At 38.9% G+C, this 15,396-nt stretch overlaps 1 protein-coding gene across 4 annotated transcripts in view; it reads right to left on the reverse strand.

Moving 5' to 3' along the window:
• The window catches only part of PTPRB (protein tyrosine phosphatase receptor type B), a 147,822-nt gene that overhangs the window by 50,339 nt on the left and 82,087 nt on the right, over positions 1 to 15,396 (reverse strand). For all 4 annotated transcript variants that reach the window (XM_004386442.1, XM_004386445.3, XM_004386444.3 and 1 more), the window contains 5 exons: positions 13,958 to 14,224; positions 7,839 to 8,099; positions 2,077 to 2,340; positions 1,273 to 1,536; positions 240 to 503 (listed from right to left, as the gene is read on the reverse strand). In XM_004386442.1, the coding sequence (XP_004386499.1) occupies positions 240 to 503; positions 1,273 to 1,536; positions 2,077 to 2,340; positions 7,839 to 8,099; positions 13,958 to 14,224 (1,320 nt within the window). The remainder of the gene's footprint in view (positions 1 to 239; positions 504 to 1,272; positions 1,537 to 2,076; positions 2,341 to 7,838; positions 8,100 to 13,957; positions 14,225 to 15,396) is intronic.

Consider the following 15,396-nt stretch of genomic DNA (forward strand, 5'->3'; position numbering starts at 1 on the left):
TTTATTGAAATGATTTGGTTTCTAGATTAAAATCTGTTTTGAAAATCTCTATTATTAAGAAAAATGAAAAGAAAAATATGAGACAGGCTCTTGAGACCACATTGAACTATACAAATTTAAATGTTTTTGAATTTGGATATTTTTGGTTTGTGAGCAAATAGCTAAGCCTATTTATTGCCCTATCACAGGAGAACTACAAAGCATTCTGCAATTTGGCCTCCCTCCAGGTGGAAGCTTACCTGTTCGCCCGAATGCATCTATCTGGTTCCTCAGGGATCCGCTGATAGAGGCAATCACGATCTGGTACTGTTCTCCTGCCTCCAGTCTGTGGAACGTGTGCTCATAGATGTGCTTGGGGATAGTCTGAGACTCAACCTTCTGATTTTGCCTGAACGCCGACACCATGTAGGAATCAACATCTCCCCCGCCAGGTGTCCAGTCTACCATCAGGCTATCTGTTGCCCCATTGGGAGAAACGTGAATATTCTTGACAGCACTAGGAACTAAAAGAGAAAATAAATTTAAAAGCCATCACTTAGAGAATGAACCGTGAACATTTTCAAGCTAAAGTTTTCTTGCTTCTTGTATTTCAGCATCTACTGAAAGAATATACATGAAAAAAAGGATCAGTTTGCCACTTTTCTCTGACCGTTCTGCCTGAACTGAAGTTGGCTGGGAAAGTTTAAAGGGAGATCAAGGTCAATGGGTACAGATGAAGAATGCCCAGTAATACAGTTAATGGCCAGTCAGATTGCAAGTCTTGGTTTCCTCATTTCTAGCTGTGGGACTACAGGCAAAGTGCTTAACCTCTCTAAGTTTCAGTTTCCTCATCAGAAGAACGGCAATGATGACCATGGAGTTGTGAGGACTCAACAAAACGACATCTAAAGTGCTTTGCTTTGGGTCCGCTTTGTGGCAAACCATCAATAAATGTTAACTATGATAGCGACACTCCTAATACAGCTTCAAAGAAGTGATACCCAACCAACAGAGTTATTTATGCTTAATCTGTATGTTTCACAAGCACCAGCTATTCACATCAATTCAATTCAATGCTATTTCTCTGTATCATCTATAAAGCTACCCGCCCCTCCATTTTACTTTACTTTCGTTAACCCAGCTTAGACAACTTCATTGTCACAGTTAAAGTAACTTTGTTCCCTTTGCCATTTCTTTTATCCCTCTAAATCTGCAGTCAAAATGCCCGGGTTGTCCAATGTGCTAAATATACCACTATATCTACTCAAGTTCAAGAACCATATTTCAAATTACCCGTTAAGCCCTCAATGAAGGCTGACTGTTGTACATCTCCACTGATGGTCAAGACAAGAATTTTATACTGGCGCCCGGGTGTTAGGGAGGTGAATCGATACTCAGTCGCGGTATTTACAAGGTGAAAAGGAGGAAACACTTTCATATCATTGAAGAGCAGCTGGATCTCATATTGGTCGACATCCCCATCAGCTCGCGTCCAAGTCACCTGCAGGTCCTCAGTGCTCCTGTTCTGCAATGTCAAATTCTTAACAGGCTCTGGGACTAGGGAGGGAAGTGAGAAGATACTTCAGGAAAGTGACTGATCAGAGTTTATCTGCACAATAACTTATGAATCATATTCAAGGGACTGGCAAACATCTTGCTTCCCCAAATAAGCCACTTGAATTACTTCATGCATAATTAAACACGAAGAATTGGAAGCAACTATTAAAAATGTAATTTTTTCCCAACATAAATCTTACATGCTAAATGTTGGTAGAATGTAATTATAAAATGAGTTATGGTCTCAATCATAAGATAAAACAAGAAGTTGAGAACTTTAAATGCCAAAATGCAGGAGGACAGGAAGAAAAATGAGATATTTGGTCTTCTTGCTTCCCCACTATGTTTGCTTTTATCTACCAATAAACATCCTCTAATTACAGGCCATGGCTTGCCTGAATGATGTTAGCCACAAGTGAGACTTACTGGTAATGCAATTTACTGACCAGCAAGCAGAGGAACTTCAAGGTTCAGAGAAATAATTACTTGATGACCTTCAAGTCTCAACCAACCATTAGATTTAGCAATCATTCCACTTACTTGTTCTCCCATTGCCTTGTTCACTGGCTTCGTATTGTCCACTTTTTGTTGTAACAGTGACACTGTACAACCTTCCAGGGACTAGCTTAACAAATAAACACTCATTTTCAGTCTTGGGAATGATTTTGGTCTGAATGAAGTTGTTTTTGTTTTTAATGGTGACCTCATAGTGATCAAAGTCTCCAGTGGCATGCACCCAGGATACCTTTAGATAGTCACTCCTGGCTGAGTTGCTAATACTGACTCCCTGGACCTTGTCAGGCACTGAAAAAGAGAACAGAGAACAGCTAAAGATTTAGTAATCTGAGTGGGCAACTGATCAGATGACAATCTGGGATGGTATGGGAAAGTGAGTACATTTTTCTTGTGTGCATTTAAAAGAAATATCTTAGACCTTTAGATCACAGATTTCTGGAGGTAAAGATTGTTTCACTGCTGGGAGTGATTAAATGGATCTTTTAACAGAACCTGATGAATTCATTCTAATCCTGTTGTTTGCCTAAACAAAATGTCATGTACAAGATGGAACATTAAACATGTTAACTGATGATTAATATGAACAGTTGTGATATTAATAATTCGAGCATACCTTGGTGACTCAAGATACATCAAAAAGTTACCAAGAAGAGTATAAACAATCCAAGAGAAACATGGATGAAAAGGAAACACATGTGGTTAATCATCACATGAAATGTTCAATAGCATTGGTGATCAAGAAAATGCTAATCAAGACTACAGTGAAATACCATTTTATCCCCTTTGATTGTTTTCAAAACCGGATAAAACCAAGTGTGGGAGAGGATGCCCATCCACAGGAGATTGTATGAATAAAATGGTATATATACACAGCGAAATACGATATTAATTTGCTCCTCTTAACTCAAAACACAAAATATGGATTTTCTCCCTTAACATCAAAACAAAAACATGAACGAAACTTATCAATGTAACATTAAGCAAAAAATCTAAGTCCCAAAAGATTACATACTGCATTAAAAATATCCTTTTTATAATGCTAAAAACAACTAAGAGAAAAAAATAACCATAAGTTTAGGACTATATATAGATGCAATGAAACTATGTAAGAAGGAAACTAAAGGAGAGATGAACGTAGGAGTCAAGATGATGTTTACCCTGGGATAGGTTGATGAGGTGGGGACCACATGATTCAATGTAGATTACTGTCAAGGTCTTAGCTTTTATTTTGGGTAGTGGTTTCTCCTATACATATTAAATTATTAAAAATTTCTAACATCAGGGTCTTAAAGCTTGTGAGTGGCCATCTAGATACTCCGCTGTCCCACCCCATCTACAGCAAGGGAGAATGAAGAAAACAAGACACAAGGGGAAGATTAGTCCAAAGGACTAACTACCACAGCCTCCACCAGACTGAGTCCAGCACAACTAGATGGTGCCCGGCTACCACCACGGACTGCTCTGACAGGGATCACAATAGAGCTGGAGAAAAATGTAGAACAAAATTCTAACTCACACACACACACACAAAGACCAGACTTACTGGTCTGATACAGACTGGAGAAACCCCAAGAGTACGGCCCCCAGACACCCTTTTAGCTCAGTAATGAATTCACTCCTGAGGTTCACCCTTCAGCTAAAGATTAGACAGGCCCATAATAAAAAAAGAGACTAAAGGGGCACATCAGCCCAGAAGCAAGGACTAAAAGGCAGGAGGGGACAGGAAAGCTAGTAATAGGGAACCCAAGGTTGAGAAGGGGAGAGTGTTGACATGTCATGGGGTTGGTAACCAATGTCACAAAACAATATGTGTACTAATTGTTTAATGAGAAGCTAGTTTGTTCTGTAAACCTTCACCTAAAGTACAATAATAAAATAAAAAATAAAAATAAAATAAAAACACTAAAAAAATTACCAATGAAATACTTAACTAACTAAATAAAAATGGCAATTGATGCATGGTTTCCTGAATTAAGAATTATGATTAATCCAATTCTGTGTGCATGAGGCTCCCAATAATAAATAATGAAGAGAAAAAACAATTCTGTGTATCCAAAGTTTTTCCCTCAATCATCAAACAATCAATGTTACTGGCAACATAGTGAAATAAGGCAATTCTCTATTTAGAGCATGATGCTAAGGATATTCTAATTTTTCATTTGGGGCTATCTTTTAATTCAACAACAGGCCATGGTTTCATTACTATTTGGTTATAACTGGATATTATAAATATTAATGAAATGGAGTATTGAAAAGATCTATGAACTCAGATTCAGGGAACTGAACTCTGATCTTAAATAGCTTGTCCTCAAGGCCTGCCCAGTCTTGGTCTGTGTTTACTATACACTAAGGGATTTCTGCTCTGACCACACGCAAACCCTGTGTCCAAGTCTTCGTTTCCACTTTCCGCCAACCCATGAAATGACCCAGAAATTTCAGTATTTTGCCATCTATGTAAAATTTTTCATGATGCTTCTCACACCTACAGTTGCACAACTATCCTTGTTGGATCATGTTTACTTATTAGTTTTTGTATGGAACTATATCTCACCATCGATATGGGGCAAGCACAGGTATGCTTTCTTCAAGATATTTCCCTGAAACCAATTATAGGGTTGCTAGACTTTAGACATCATAGAGTTAAGGAGAAGAAATTGTAAAGTGACATTGTATGCATGGACTAAGAAAGCTCAATGATCCAGGCAATTTACTAAGGCAAAGCAACTATTACCAGAAGAAAAAAACCCTGCTAAATACCACGCTAAGTCAATAAGGGGCTCACCAGGTGGAACGAGAGGTAATTTGTGAGACCTGCCTTGCTGCACGGTCACCAGGTGGAACGAGAAGTAATTTGTGAGATGTGCCTTGCTGCACGGTGAGATGATGTATATCAAATTAGAACTATTGGTATTTTTACCCAAAATGTAGAATAAGAGCATGAGGAAAGAAAGAGGACATTAAGATAATCAGCCAAAATCAACAAGACAACAACTTAGACATGACTTTCCAGTTAAACTGATTTGTTGGGGGCAACAGTTTGCCTCAATTAGTCATGAGCCAAGTCCAAGTTCATGCTGGTGAAAGCGTCAGGAGGATGCTTTGAATAAAGGATCATTTAAAAGCAATCTTAGCAAAAGACCAAAAGCCATATGGATAAGAAACATTCATGAATCAATGTTGATGGGACGCAAGGGAGCTAGTCATTAGGTGGCATATCCTTTAATTTCTGGTGATTTTTAGGCTCCATGTTGATCAGCATGAAACACTGACGTGAGGCTGCTTCGTAAATGGAAATCTGCTTTATGGATTTAAGTCATTATTGTGATTATCACTATAATTAGACTTTAAATTATCAGGGTAGGGATTATCTCTTTATATTCCTGCCTAGTGTGTTTAGGAATAATATGATATAATGGAGTCCTTGGATGGTGCAAATGGTTAATGTGCTTGGCTGCTAACCAAAAGGTTGGTGGTTCTAGTCTACCCAGAGGCACCTAGGAAGAAAAGCCTGGCAATCTATTTCTGAAAAATCAATCATCGAAAACCTATGGAGCACTGTTCTGCTCGAACACACTAGGGGTCACCATGAGTTGGAATCAACTGGACAGCAACTGGGGGTGGAATGGACGTAGCACCAATCTGGGCCGAACTCTGCTACCTGCCAGGCATGAGATCTTGGAAAAGTCACACTCTCTCTCTGGGACTTTATTTATTTCCAAACCAGGAAAGGAGATTACAGCATTTTAAGGGCTCTTTCTGTGCTAGCATGCTGTAACAATGTAAATCAGTGTTTCTTAACCTTTCTGGAGTCACAGAACCTATGAGAATCTGATAAAAGCCACGGACCCTATTCCCAGAGAAAGGCACATACCTTCCGTAGCCTCAGCTACTTCACAGATAATTTCAGGAGTTACTAACGTTCCTAATGCCTGCCCATTGACCACCAGGTGGGAATCCCTCCTCTAAGTGATTTCTGATTATCCATTCACAAACAATTATTGAGTGCCTAGGCACTGTGCTAGGTGATACGATGATGTTAATTATCCCCAAGCCTCATGGAAAAACTAACATTTGTAAACGCAAAAATCAACCCACAGGTCAGGAGGAGAGATTTAACAAAATACTGATGGAAACAGTAAGCAGAAATCTCAACTGTAAACACCATAAAGCGTAAGTATATTGGGAAATTAGTAGGCGTCTATATTTAGTTCTTTCCAGCATATTGAAGCCCTGACATTAATTACCTTTGCTAAGATTTTGCTCTCTAGTCCCAGAATGATAAAGATTCACATTTTCATTGCGTGTGAAAAGGGATGAATAGTGAGTGGTCTTGACGACAGATATTTCAGGAAAGCTTTTAGGAGCTTCGTAGATTCTGGAGTCACTCAGAACCAGACTTAAATCCAGGATTGAAACTTAATGGCTTTTTTACATGTAAAATCAGCTGGGCAAGTTACTTAACCTTTCTGATCCTTGGTTTCCTGATCTGTAAAATGGGAAAAATAACAACTATTGCCACAATAAGAGATTTAGAAGGACATTATGCTTGGTAGATGGGTCAGCGAAAAAGCGGAAGAGCATCAATGAGATAAACTAACACAGTGGCTGCAACAATGAGCTCAATCATAGCAATGATTGTGAGGATGGTGCAGGATCGGCAGTGTTTCCTTCCATTGTATATAGGACGGCTCAGGACTGGGCAGTGTTTAAGGTTACTATGAGTAGGAATCGTGAAAAGTCAGGGTCTAGCAACACGAAAGTGCTTCCAAACAGAAATATTCGTCACTATGTTTGAATACTGGAGAAAAACACTGAAGTTGTCAATGATTTCATTCTACTTAGATCAACAATCAATGTCCACGGAAGCAGCCGTCAAGAAACTAAGCAACGTATTGCATTGGGTGATCTGCTGCAAAAGACCTCTTTAAATTCTAAAAAGCAAACATGTCACTTTGAAGATTAAGGTGTACCTGACCCAAGCCATGGTCTTTCAATCACCTCATACGCATGTGGAAGCTGGACAATAGAGAGAAGAACCAAAACCAGACCCATTGCCATCGAGTTGATTCTGACTCATAGCGACCCTACAGGACAGAGTAGAAGTGCCCCATAGAGTTTCCAAAACTGCCAAGTTTTGGTTAGCAGCCATAAGTCTTAACCACTGCGCTACCAGAAGAAAAACTGATACATTTGAATTGTGGTATTGGTGACGAATATTTCATATACCATGGACTGCCAGAAGAACGAACAAATCAGAAGAAATACAACCAGAATGTTCCTTAGATGCGAGGATGGCGAGACTCTGACTTGTTTACTTTGGACCCATCACCAGGAAAGACCAATCGCTAGAAAAGGACATCATATTAGATAAAGCAGAGGGTCAGCAAAAATGAGGGAAACCCTTAGTGAGATGAACTGACACAAAAGCCACAACAATGGACTCAAACATACCAACGATCATGAAGACAGTGCAGGACTGGGCAATGTTCCATTCTATTATACGTAAACGCTCCATAAGTTGGAGCCAACTCGAAGGCAACTAACATGTTTGAACATGATGTGAATTCTAGCCATGAAAGCTTGTGTTAATCGTACTCAAAAGGGAACATCTGCTCATATGAGGAGTTTCTTGGGTCAAAATGTAAAGAATTCATAACAATTTTGGGATCTCAACTGCTTTTAATCCTATAATTATGGGATTTCTTTTTACAGCTGTATGATGCCCTGGGCCACATGGCTAGCTAGATTCTTATGGAGTTCTGTACCTCCATACTGTACTTTCTTACCTGTCCGCTCTTGGTTGAAGGAATGATTTTCATATTTGCCACTCCTGGTAGTTATGGTCACATTGTAGAGGCGGCCTGGAGTGAGGGAGCTGAAGGAACATTCACTGACAGACTTTGCAATAAGGAGGGACTGAACCACCTTGTCATGAGAGAGTGTCACCACATAGTTGTCCACGTCTCCAGACGCCGGAAGCCAGGAAATGCTGAGGTAGTCATTACGACCAGAATTGTTCACCGTTACTCCACTCACACTGGAAGGGACTATAATTTGAAAAGGAGAAACAAGAAGTTGAAAAAGAAAAGTACAATCAAAAGTCTGAGTTATTTATCTTCATTGCAAAAACAATGGGGACTCAGACGATCTAATCTGATTACATAAGAGGTCAAGAAAGCGTTAGGATTTCACTTTCGCTTCTGGAAGCTGAGAGTTTTTGCATCAGAAGGCAAACCAAAATAAAAATGCAAGGGGGCCTTGTGGATGGGTATCAGGCTAGTCTCATAAATACAAGGATGCTGCTATTGCATTTTTATGGGGTTGCTGTTTGTAAAGTATTTTAAAGTGGAGGCATTTTTATGTGAATGTGTCAGGAGGTTCCCTGTAGGAAAAGGAACCGACATTATAATAATCCAAACGAATTAACTCAAATCAAACTCATCAATAAAGCAAAGATATTTGAGGGGAAAAGCAAAAACACAACAGTTTTTCTAAATATCTTAGACTTTGAGATAATTTTGATCTTCATGAGATGAAGTTATTTATCCCTGGGAGTATAATAACTAATACAACTAGGAGTTGGGTTTTCCTTTGCCAAGCATTTCCTGCCCTCTAGTGGTAGAAAAATAAGCCTAAAACTTGATCCTGGAAGCAAGAAGTCTGGAGCTTGGACCAACTGTGGGCAAAGCCAGCTACTTTGGCCATAGTGGTCCTTCTGATGTTAACTATAATCATTTGCTTATTTCAATTGGGGTTTAGTGCCACAAACACTTTGTGATAGCCAGCTATTTCCCAGGTGGCAAAAACAGATAAGACATGGATGCCTTCAAGGAACTCTCTAGCTAGAAGTATAGTCTGCAAATTAATAATTGTGGTATTGACTAATAGTTGTACCATGTATCAGAGATATGTGCATGGTAAGTAGTACTGTCATTAGTGAATATCAGAAAAAAATCCTATAGTATATGTTAACTGCACAACTGTTTTCCTCATTAGTTGATTACCATCAGTTAAATATTTTCGTGTATCTGTCACTATTAGTATATCATATATAATGGAAGGGATTTGGCAGGACGACTTCTGAGAATCCTTCTATTCTAATATGCTCTGACTTTGTTATTTAAGCCCCAAAGTTTTCCTTACAAGCACTTATCCATCACCAAAAATTATTAACAATATCCTATTAAACAGCTCTGCTAATGCTGTTCCATGTATATGAACATTTTTTATATATAAAGGTGGATTTTTAGCCATAATATTTATGTATTGGTATATACTTCCTTCCTTCATTCTTTCCATCCATCCATTCATCCATCCATCCAACCATCTCTTGGTTGTTCTTAAAATAATTATGCTTGTTTTTCAAAACTGCTAAGAATATTTGACAACTACAAACATTTTATTAGAAAGCATATGCTTATCAAAAATTATGCCAAGAAGAAGATTTACATGTTTAATAAATAATATATATATATATATAATTTGTTGTTTTTCTTTTAGAATGAATTTTTTTTTTAAGATTGGAATTAGATTTGTTAATCACATCTAATGTCTTTAACCTACTCTGCCAACTTATCTTGGCTGGGAAGATTTATTTATGCTTCAACTCTATGGAAATATAAACGAATGAGAAAGCCTTTCAATATTAGTTCAGCATTGATCAAAATTTCAACAATTTGAGTAAATGGGAATGATTCTCAAAGCCTGAGCCATTAAATTTGTCACAATCTACTGTGGATAAAATTTACTCATCTAGGCACCTTTTAAGATCTTTAGTTACTGTGCTTCTATAGTGGTGACCCATTTTTCTTCTTTCTCATGATAATGTCTGCACTTCTAATGTGTTTGAGTAAAATAATTCATGCTCACATTTATTCATATTTTACTCTCTCCCCCAAATTTTATGATTATTCTTTAAAGAATTTCTTGTCTCTTTTTGCATGCTTCTGCTATATAATATGGGTCAAATACTGCTGCCTCTGTTACAATTCAAATAGAGGTATAAAAAAAATTTACAAGTCCTAACTAGCCTAGTGCCCACTTATTTCAAGTGATATCAGAGACTAAACTATTTTAATATATCACAAGTTGTACAGCCCTTGTGGTATTTTAAAACAGGATTTAACTTGTGTGGCAGAGTTAGACTATCTGTTCACCAAATCATTTACTTTTTCCCCTTGGACACATAGCTAGACTCCTGTGAAGACTAATTTTATGTGTCAGCTTGGCTAGGCTATGGTTCCCAGTAGTTTGATCAAATACTAGTCTAGTTCCTGTCATGGAGTAGTTACATGTGATTAAATCAGTTGGCCTTGAGTAGAGCAGATTACCTTTCGTAATGTAATGTAATGTAATGTAATGTAATGTAATATAATGCAATCACCTTCCATAATGCAGTCTAATGTAATATAATCAATCAGTCAGTTGAGGTCATGCTACTGGAGGGTGGATCCTAAATCTAATCACTTCTGAGTTATAAAAAGACCAGAATAGACATAGACACACACACACATACACACATACACAGGAGAAGATAGACAACACGTGAGGATCATTTATAGTAAAGGAGTGCCAAGGGTCTCCAGCAGACAACAGAACTAGGAGAGAGGCCCACAGAAGGAATTGACACAACGGATACCCTGATTTGGACTTTTAGCCTCTGGAGCTCTGAGAAAATAAATTTCTGGTCTTTAAAGCCACCCACTTGTGGTAGTTGTGTTATAGCTGTACTAGGTGACTAAGACAACTACATTTCTTAACCTATCCTGCAGTTAGGGGTAACCTCGTGACTGAGTTCTGGCCAATGGAATGTGGGGGGAAGTGATGCATCTACTTGCAGGTCCGGTAATCTTTTCTCCATTTGCATTCTCTGGAAGAATGGAGAGAGCTCTGAGGACCTAGAGGAAAGAAGAGCCACAGATGGTAGGAGGCTGGACCCATGAATTGCTGCTTGGAGAAGAACCAACCAATACAGTTGTCTAATCAGGAACACCCTCATTGTACAATTGGGTAAGCAGGAAATAAGTCAGTAAAACCTGACTAATACAACTACAACACACTGGGAAATGGATGCAAAGTCCTTCTCAACTTTCTTTTTGTTATTTCTCCTTCCCTACTCTGACATCCAGGGTGGGCTGGGGCAGAATGAATTGCTGTGTCTTGATTAGAAAACAGAGGCTTAGAGAAATAAATTCATGGCACAGCTAGGACCAGAATATAAGCCTCCAGATTAACAATCTAAGCTTTTCACCCTTCACCCCTCAACTATGCTACACCGATGGATGGTACCAAGAGCCATTAAAGAAAAAGACTGTATCAAGAAGGAAGACACATGTGACAGTGTCAGCTGCCATACAAAGGAAGCACATAATGGGGGAAATGTGTATACACCAGTGGATTTCTTTTTCCTTTTTTTATGTACTTTAGATGAAGGTTTACAGAATAGTTTCTCATTAAACAGTTAGTACACATATTATTTTATGACAATGGTTAACAACCCCATGACATTTCAACACTGTCCCTTCTCAACCTTGGGTTCCCTATTACCAGCTTTCCTGTCCCCTCCTGCCTTCTAGTCCTTGTCCCTGGACTGTTGTGCCCCATTAGTCTCATTTTGTTTTATGGTGCTGTCTAATCTTTGGCTCAACGGTGAACCTTGGGAGTGACTTCATTACTGAGTTAAAAGGGTGTCCGGGGGCCTTACTCTCAGGGTTTCTCCAGTCTGTCAGGCCAGTAAGTCCGGTGTTTTTTTGTGAGTAAGAGTTTTATTCTACATTTTTCTCCAGCTCTACCTGAGACCCTGTCAGAGCAGTCAGTGGTGGTAGCCGGGCACCATCTAGTTGTACTGGACTCAGTCTGGTGGAGGCCGTGGTAGTTGTGGTCCATTAGTCCTTTAGACTAATCTTTTTCTTGTGTCTTGTTTTCTTCATTCTCCCCTGCTTCCGAAAGGGTGAGACTAGTGGAGTATCTTAGATGGCTGCTCACAGGCTTTTAAGACCCCAGAAACTACTCACCAAGGTAGAATGTAGAACATTTTCTTTATAAACTGTGTTATGCCAATTGAGCTAGATGTTCCCTGAGACCATGGTCCCGACAGCCCCCTGCCCAGCAATTCAGTCCCTCAGGGAGTTTGGATGTGTCTATGGAGCTTCCATGACCTCTCCTTGTACAAGTTGTGCTGGCTTCCCCGAGACCATGAAACATCTTTTCAATTACCTTAGTTGCTCTTCAGGGAGAGTTAATGAGGTTAATGTTCCCTGGGTTCATTAAGTAGGTGAGTCATGACTTTAGAAAAGGGACATATCGATGATGCCTGCAGCCGATACTGAAAATCTGAGCATTAGAGATGTACAAGGAAGAGTCTGAAATCCAATTTATCATAATTATATAAAATTAAGCAGGAGACACTTCTGAGTTCACTAATAATTATCAAAGCTTCCACTGGGTTGTGTCTGAGTCATCTAGTACTGCTATAACAGAAATACCACAAGTGGATGGCTTTTAACAAAGAGAAATTTATTCTCTCACAGTCCAGTAGGCTACAAGTCCAAATTCAGGGCGTCAGCTCCAGGGGAATTCTTTCTCTGTTGGCTCTGGAGGAAGGTCTGTGTCATCAATCTTCCCTTGGTCTGGGAGCTTCTCTGTGCAGGAACTTCAGGTTCAAAGGACATGCTCTGCTCCTGGCACCACTTTCTTGATGGTATGAGGTTCCCATGTCTCTCTGCTTGCTTCTCTCTTTTATATCTCAAAAGAGATTGGCTTAAGACACTACCTAATCTTGTAGACCTCATCAATATAACCGCTGCTAATCCATCTTATTACATCATAGTGATAGAGTTTACAACACATAAGGAAATCACATCAGATTACAAAATGGTACACAATCACACGATACTGGGAATCATGACCTAGCCAAGTTGACAAATATTTTGGGGGGATACAATTCAAACCATGACAGTTGTTTTATTTATCTTTGTTCCAAGAAACTAGAACATCAATTTCAGTTGTTTATGTTTATGTTGTTTCTTTTCTCAGTGTTATGTAGAAAATACCATTTTCTTAGAGCTACTCTTCTATCTGACCACATGACCATAATGACACAATTGTTTAGTTGGCCTTCTGCCCTATTTGACTGTGAGTTCTCTAAAGTAAAAGAACATTTATTAGGTGGCATATAGTACTAAGCACTTGCTTAATGTCACTTATGAAAATATATGTTATTTGGGAATTTTATTAACTCAACTTTTGACCAGACAAGCTGGAGATAATTTCCTTTCTATGACTTGAAACCAAGAATATGAAAGTGAGTGAAGGATACTTTCTTTGAGCTTTTTTTTTTTTTCTTTGCTTATTTACCTTAAATGGGACTTAAACATTTCATGGGAATCAACTGAATGAGGGGATAAACTTAGGCATCAAATAACTATTATGGCATTACAAACGTTTTTCTAAGAGTTTGACACTATAATTGGAGATTGTAGAAAATTCAGAATGCATTTCCCCTATTGCCATTCCTGGGAAAAGGTCCCTGGGTGGCCCAAGCAGTTTGTGCTCATTTATTAACTGAAAGGTAGGCAGTTTGAACGCACCCAGTGGCACTGCAGAAGAAAAGCCTAGTGATCTCCCTCTGTAAAGATTACAGCCAAGAAAATCCTATGGGACAGTTCCACTCTGTAACACGTGGGGTCGCCATGAGTCAGAATGGACTTTGATGGCAATGGGTTTTGTTTATCATTTACTGGGAAAGCTACATGTACCTTCTAGATGGTACTGAAACTCGGCTTTTAAGAAGGTCAGAGGTGAGTCTGTTTTTGAGAATGTTTAAAAAATTCTAGAACATACTATTTTGGGGTTGTATGTGCTCAGATCTCTGTAGGTTACAGATACACATATCTCTACTTCTTACCTGTCCTCCCCTCGGCCACAACTTGTCGGGAAGAGAGACCTCTGCTCACTGTTGTTACCACCACGGAGTAGAGGCTTCCTGATTTGAGGGAGTGGAAGCTGTATTTGCTGGTGTCACTGGAGACACTTTCATTTTTGATGACCACATTTTCATGGATCAGTAAGACTTGGTAGAACTCTACATCTCCCAGAGCCCGGGTCCAGTTAGTAAATAGACTGCTGGTCATCCCTTGGTTGGCCACATGCAAGCCAGTCACTTGGGCAGGCACTAAAACACAATAGACAGAGAGAGGACAAAACAAATGACATTTAATCATCCTAAGGAAGTGTAGCAAAAATGAGTCAAAAATGGAGGCAAACTTGAAAATGCTAAAAATACTGTATTTTTGCTACAGACTCTTAGCTCTATTTTCTGTGACATATGGAGAACGTTCCCTGTGGAGGCTCTTCTACTCTAAAAAGCTATTATATTGGAAAACAAAATTATTTCAGACCTAAGGAAGAAGAGGCATACCTATTAAGTGGTTTTGAGTTTAAAATTTAAATAATGGAAAGCTTCCATTTTTGAAGACTGCTTACTTAATGTTATTGTCTCTGTCCTCATCCTACGAGAACTCAAGGCCATGTAATCTACCTGAGCTGATGGTTGTTATGGGGTGGTATTGGGAAATCCCTTCAACTTGGTGATTAGGTTGTGGTATAGCAACCTGGTTAATTATTTCCTGACACATTTTCAAGAGGGCTATTTTCATTATTCTATGGGAAAGTGCTACAATAATATGAATTATAGTATCATATAATAATAAAAATGATAATAACATTCACAACAACAACTACTGAGTGCCTACTATGTGCCAGTTATGGACTCTACGCTTATACAAGTTACATTATTTGATACTCATTTAAAACTCTAAGAAATTGATTTCATTATTTCCTTTTTATTGATGAGAAAAACAAAGTTCATAAAATGTAAACAGCTTAGCCTATATCAGGCTAACAGTCAACCTGGGCCCCAGAGCCAGATCTGTCTAACCCCTAATCTTGTGCTCTTTTTCTAATTAGGGACTATCGTGACGTTTAACCCAACCATTAACAAATCTTATACAAGGTGTTCAAGTTGGCACGTGATCAACATACTTCTTTGTGTCTCTTCCCTGATTTACTGCAATCAAAAGGATTGGAACTTTGGTATGCTCCTTCTCAGAGTTCACTGACCTTTGGATGAGGATGTAGACATATTCATTAAAAAAAATACTACAGGGGAGGCGTGGTCAACATGGCGGACTAGTTAGACGCTTCCTATATCCCTCTTACAACAAAGACCTGGAAAAACAAGTGATTTGATTCTATGTGAACATCTGGCAGCCCTGAACAAGGCAAGGTTAAGAAATCCATCTGAGTCATACTGGAGAGGAAGACCGTTTGGAAGAGGTGAGGCGC

The sequence above is a fragment of the Trichechus manatus genome, unplaced genomic scaffold (genome assembly GCF_000243295.1).
Source record: "Trichechus manatus latirostris isolate Lorelei unplaced genomic scaffold, TriManLat1.0 scaffold00164, whole genome shotgun sequence".
NCBI classification, from domain to species: domain Eukaryota; kingdom Metazoa; phylum Chordata; class Mammalia; order Sirenia; family Trichechidae; genus Trichechus; species Trichechus manatus.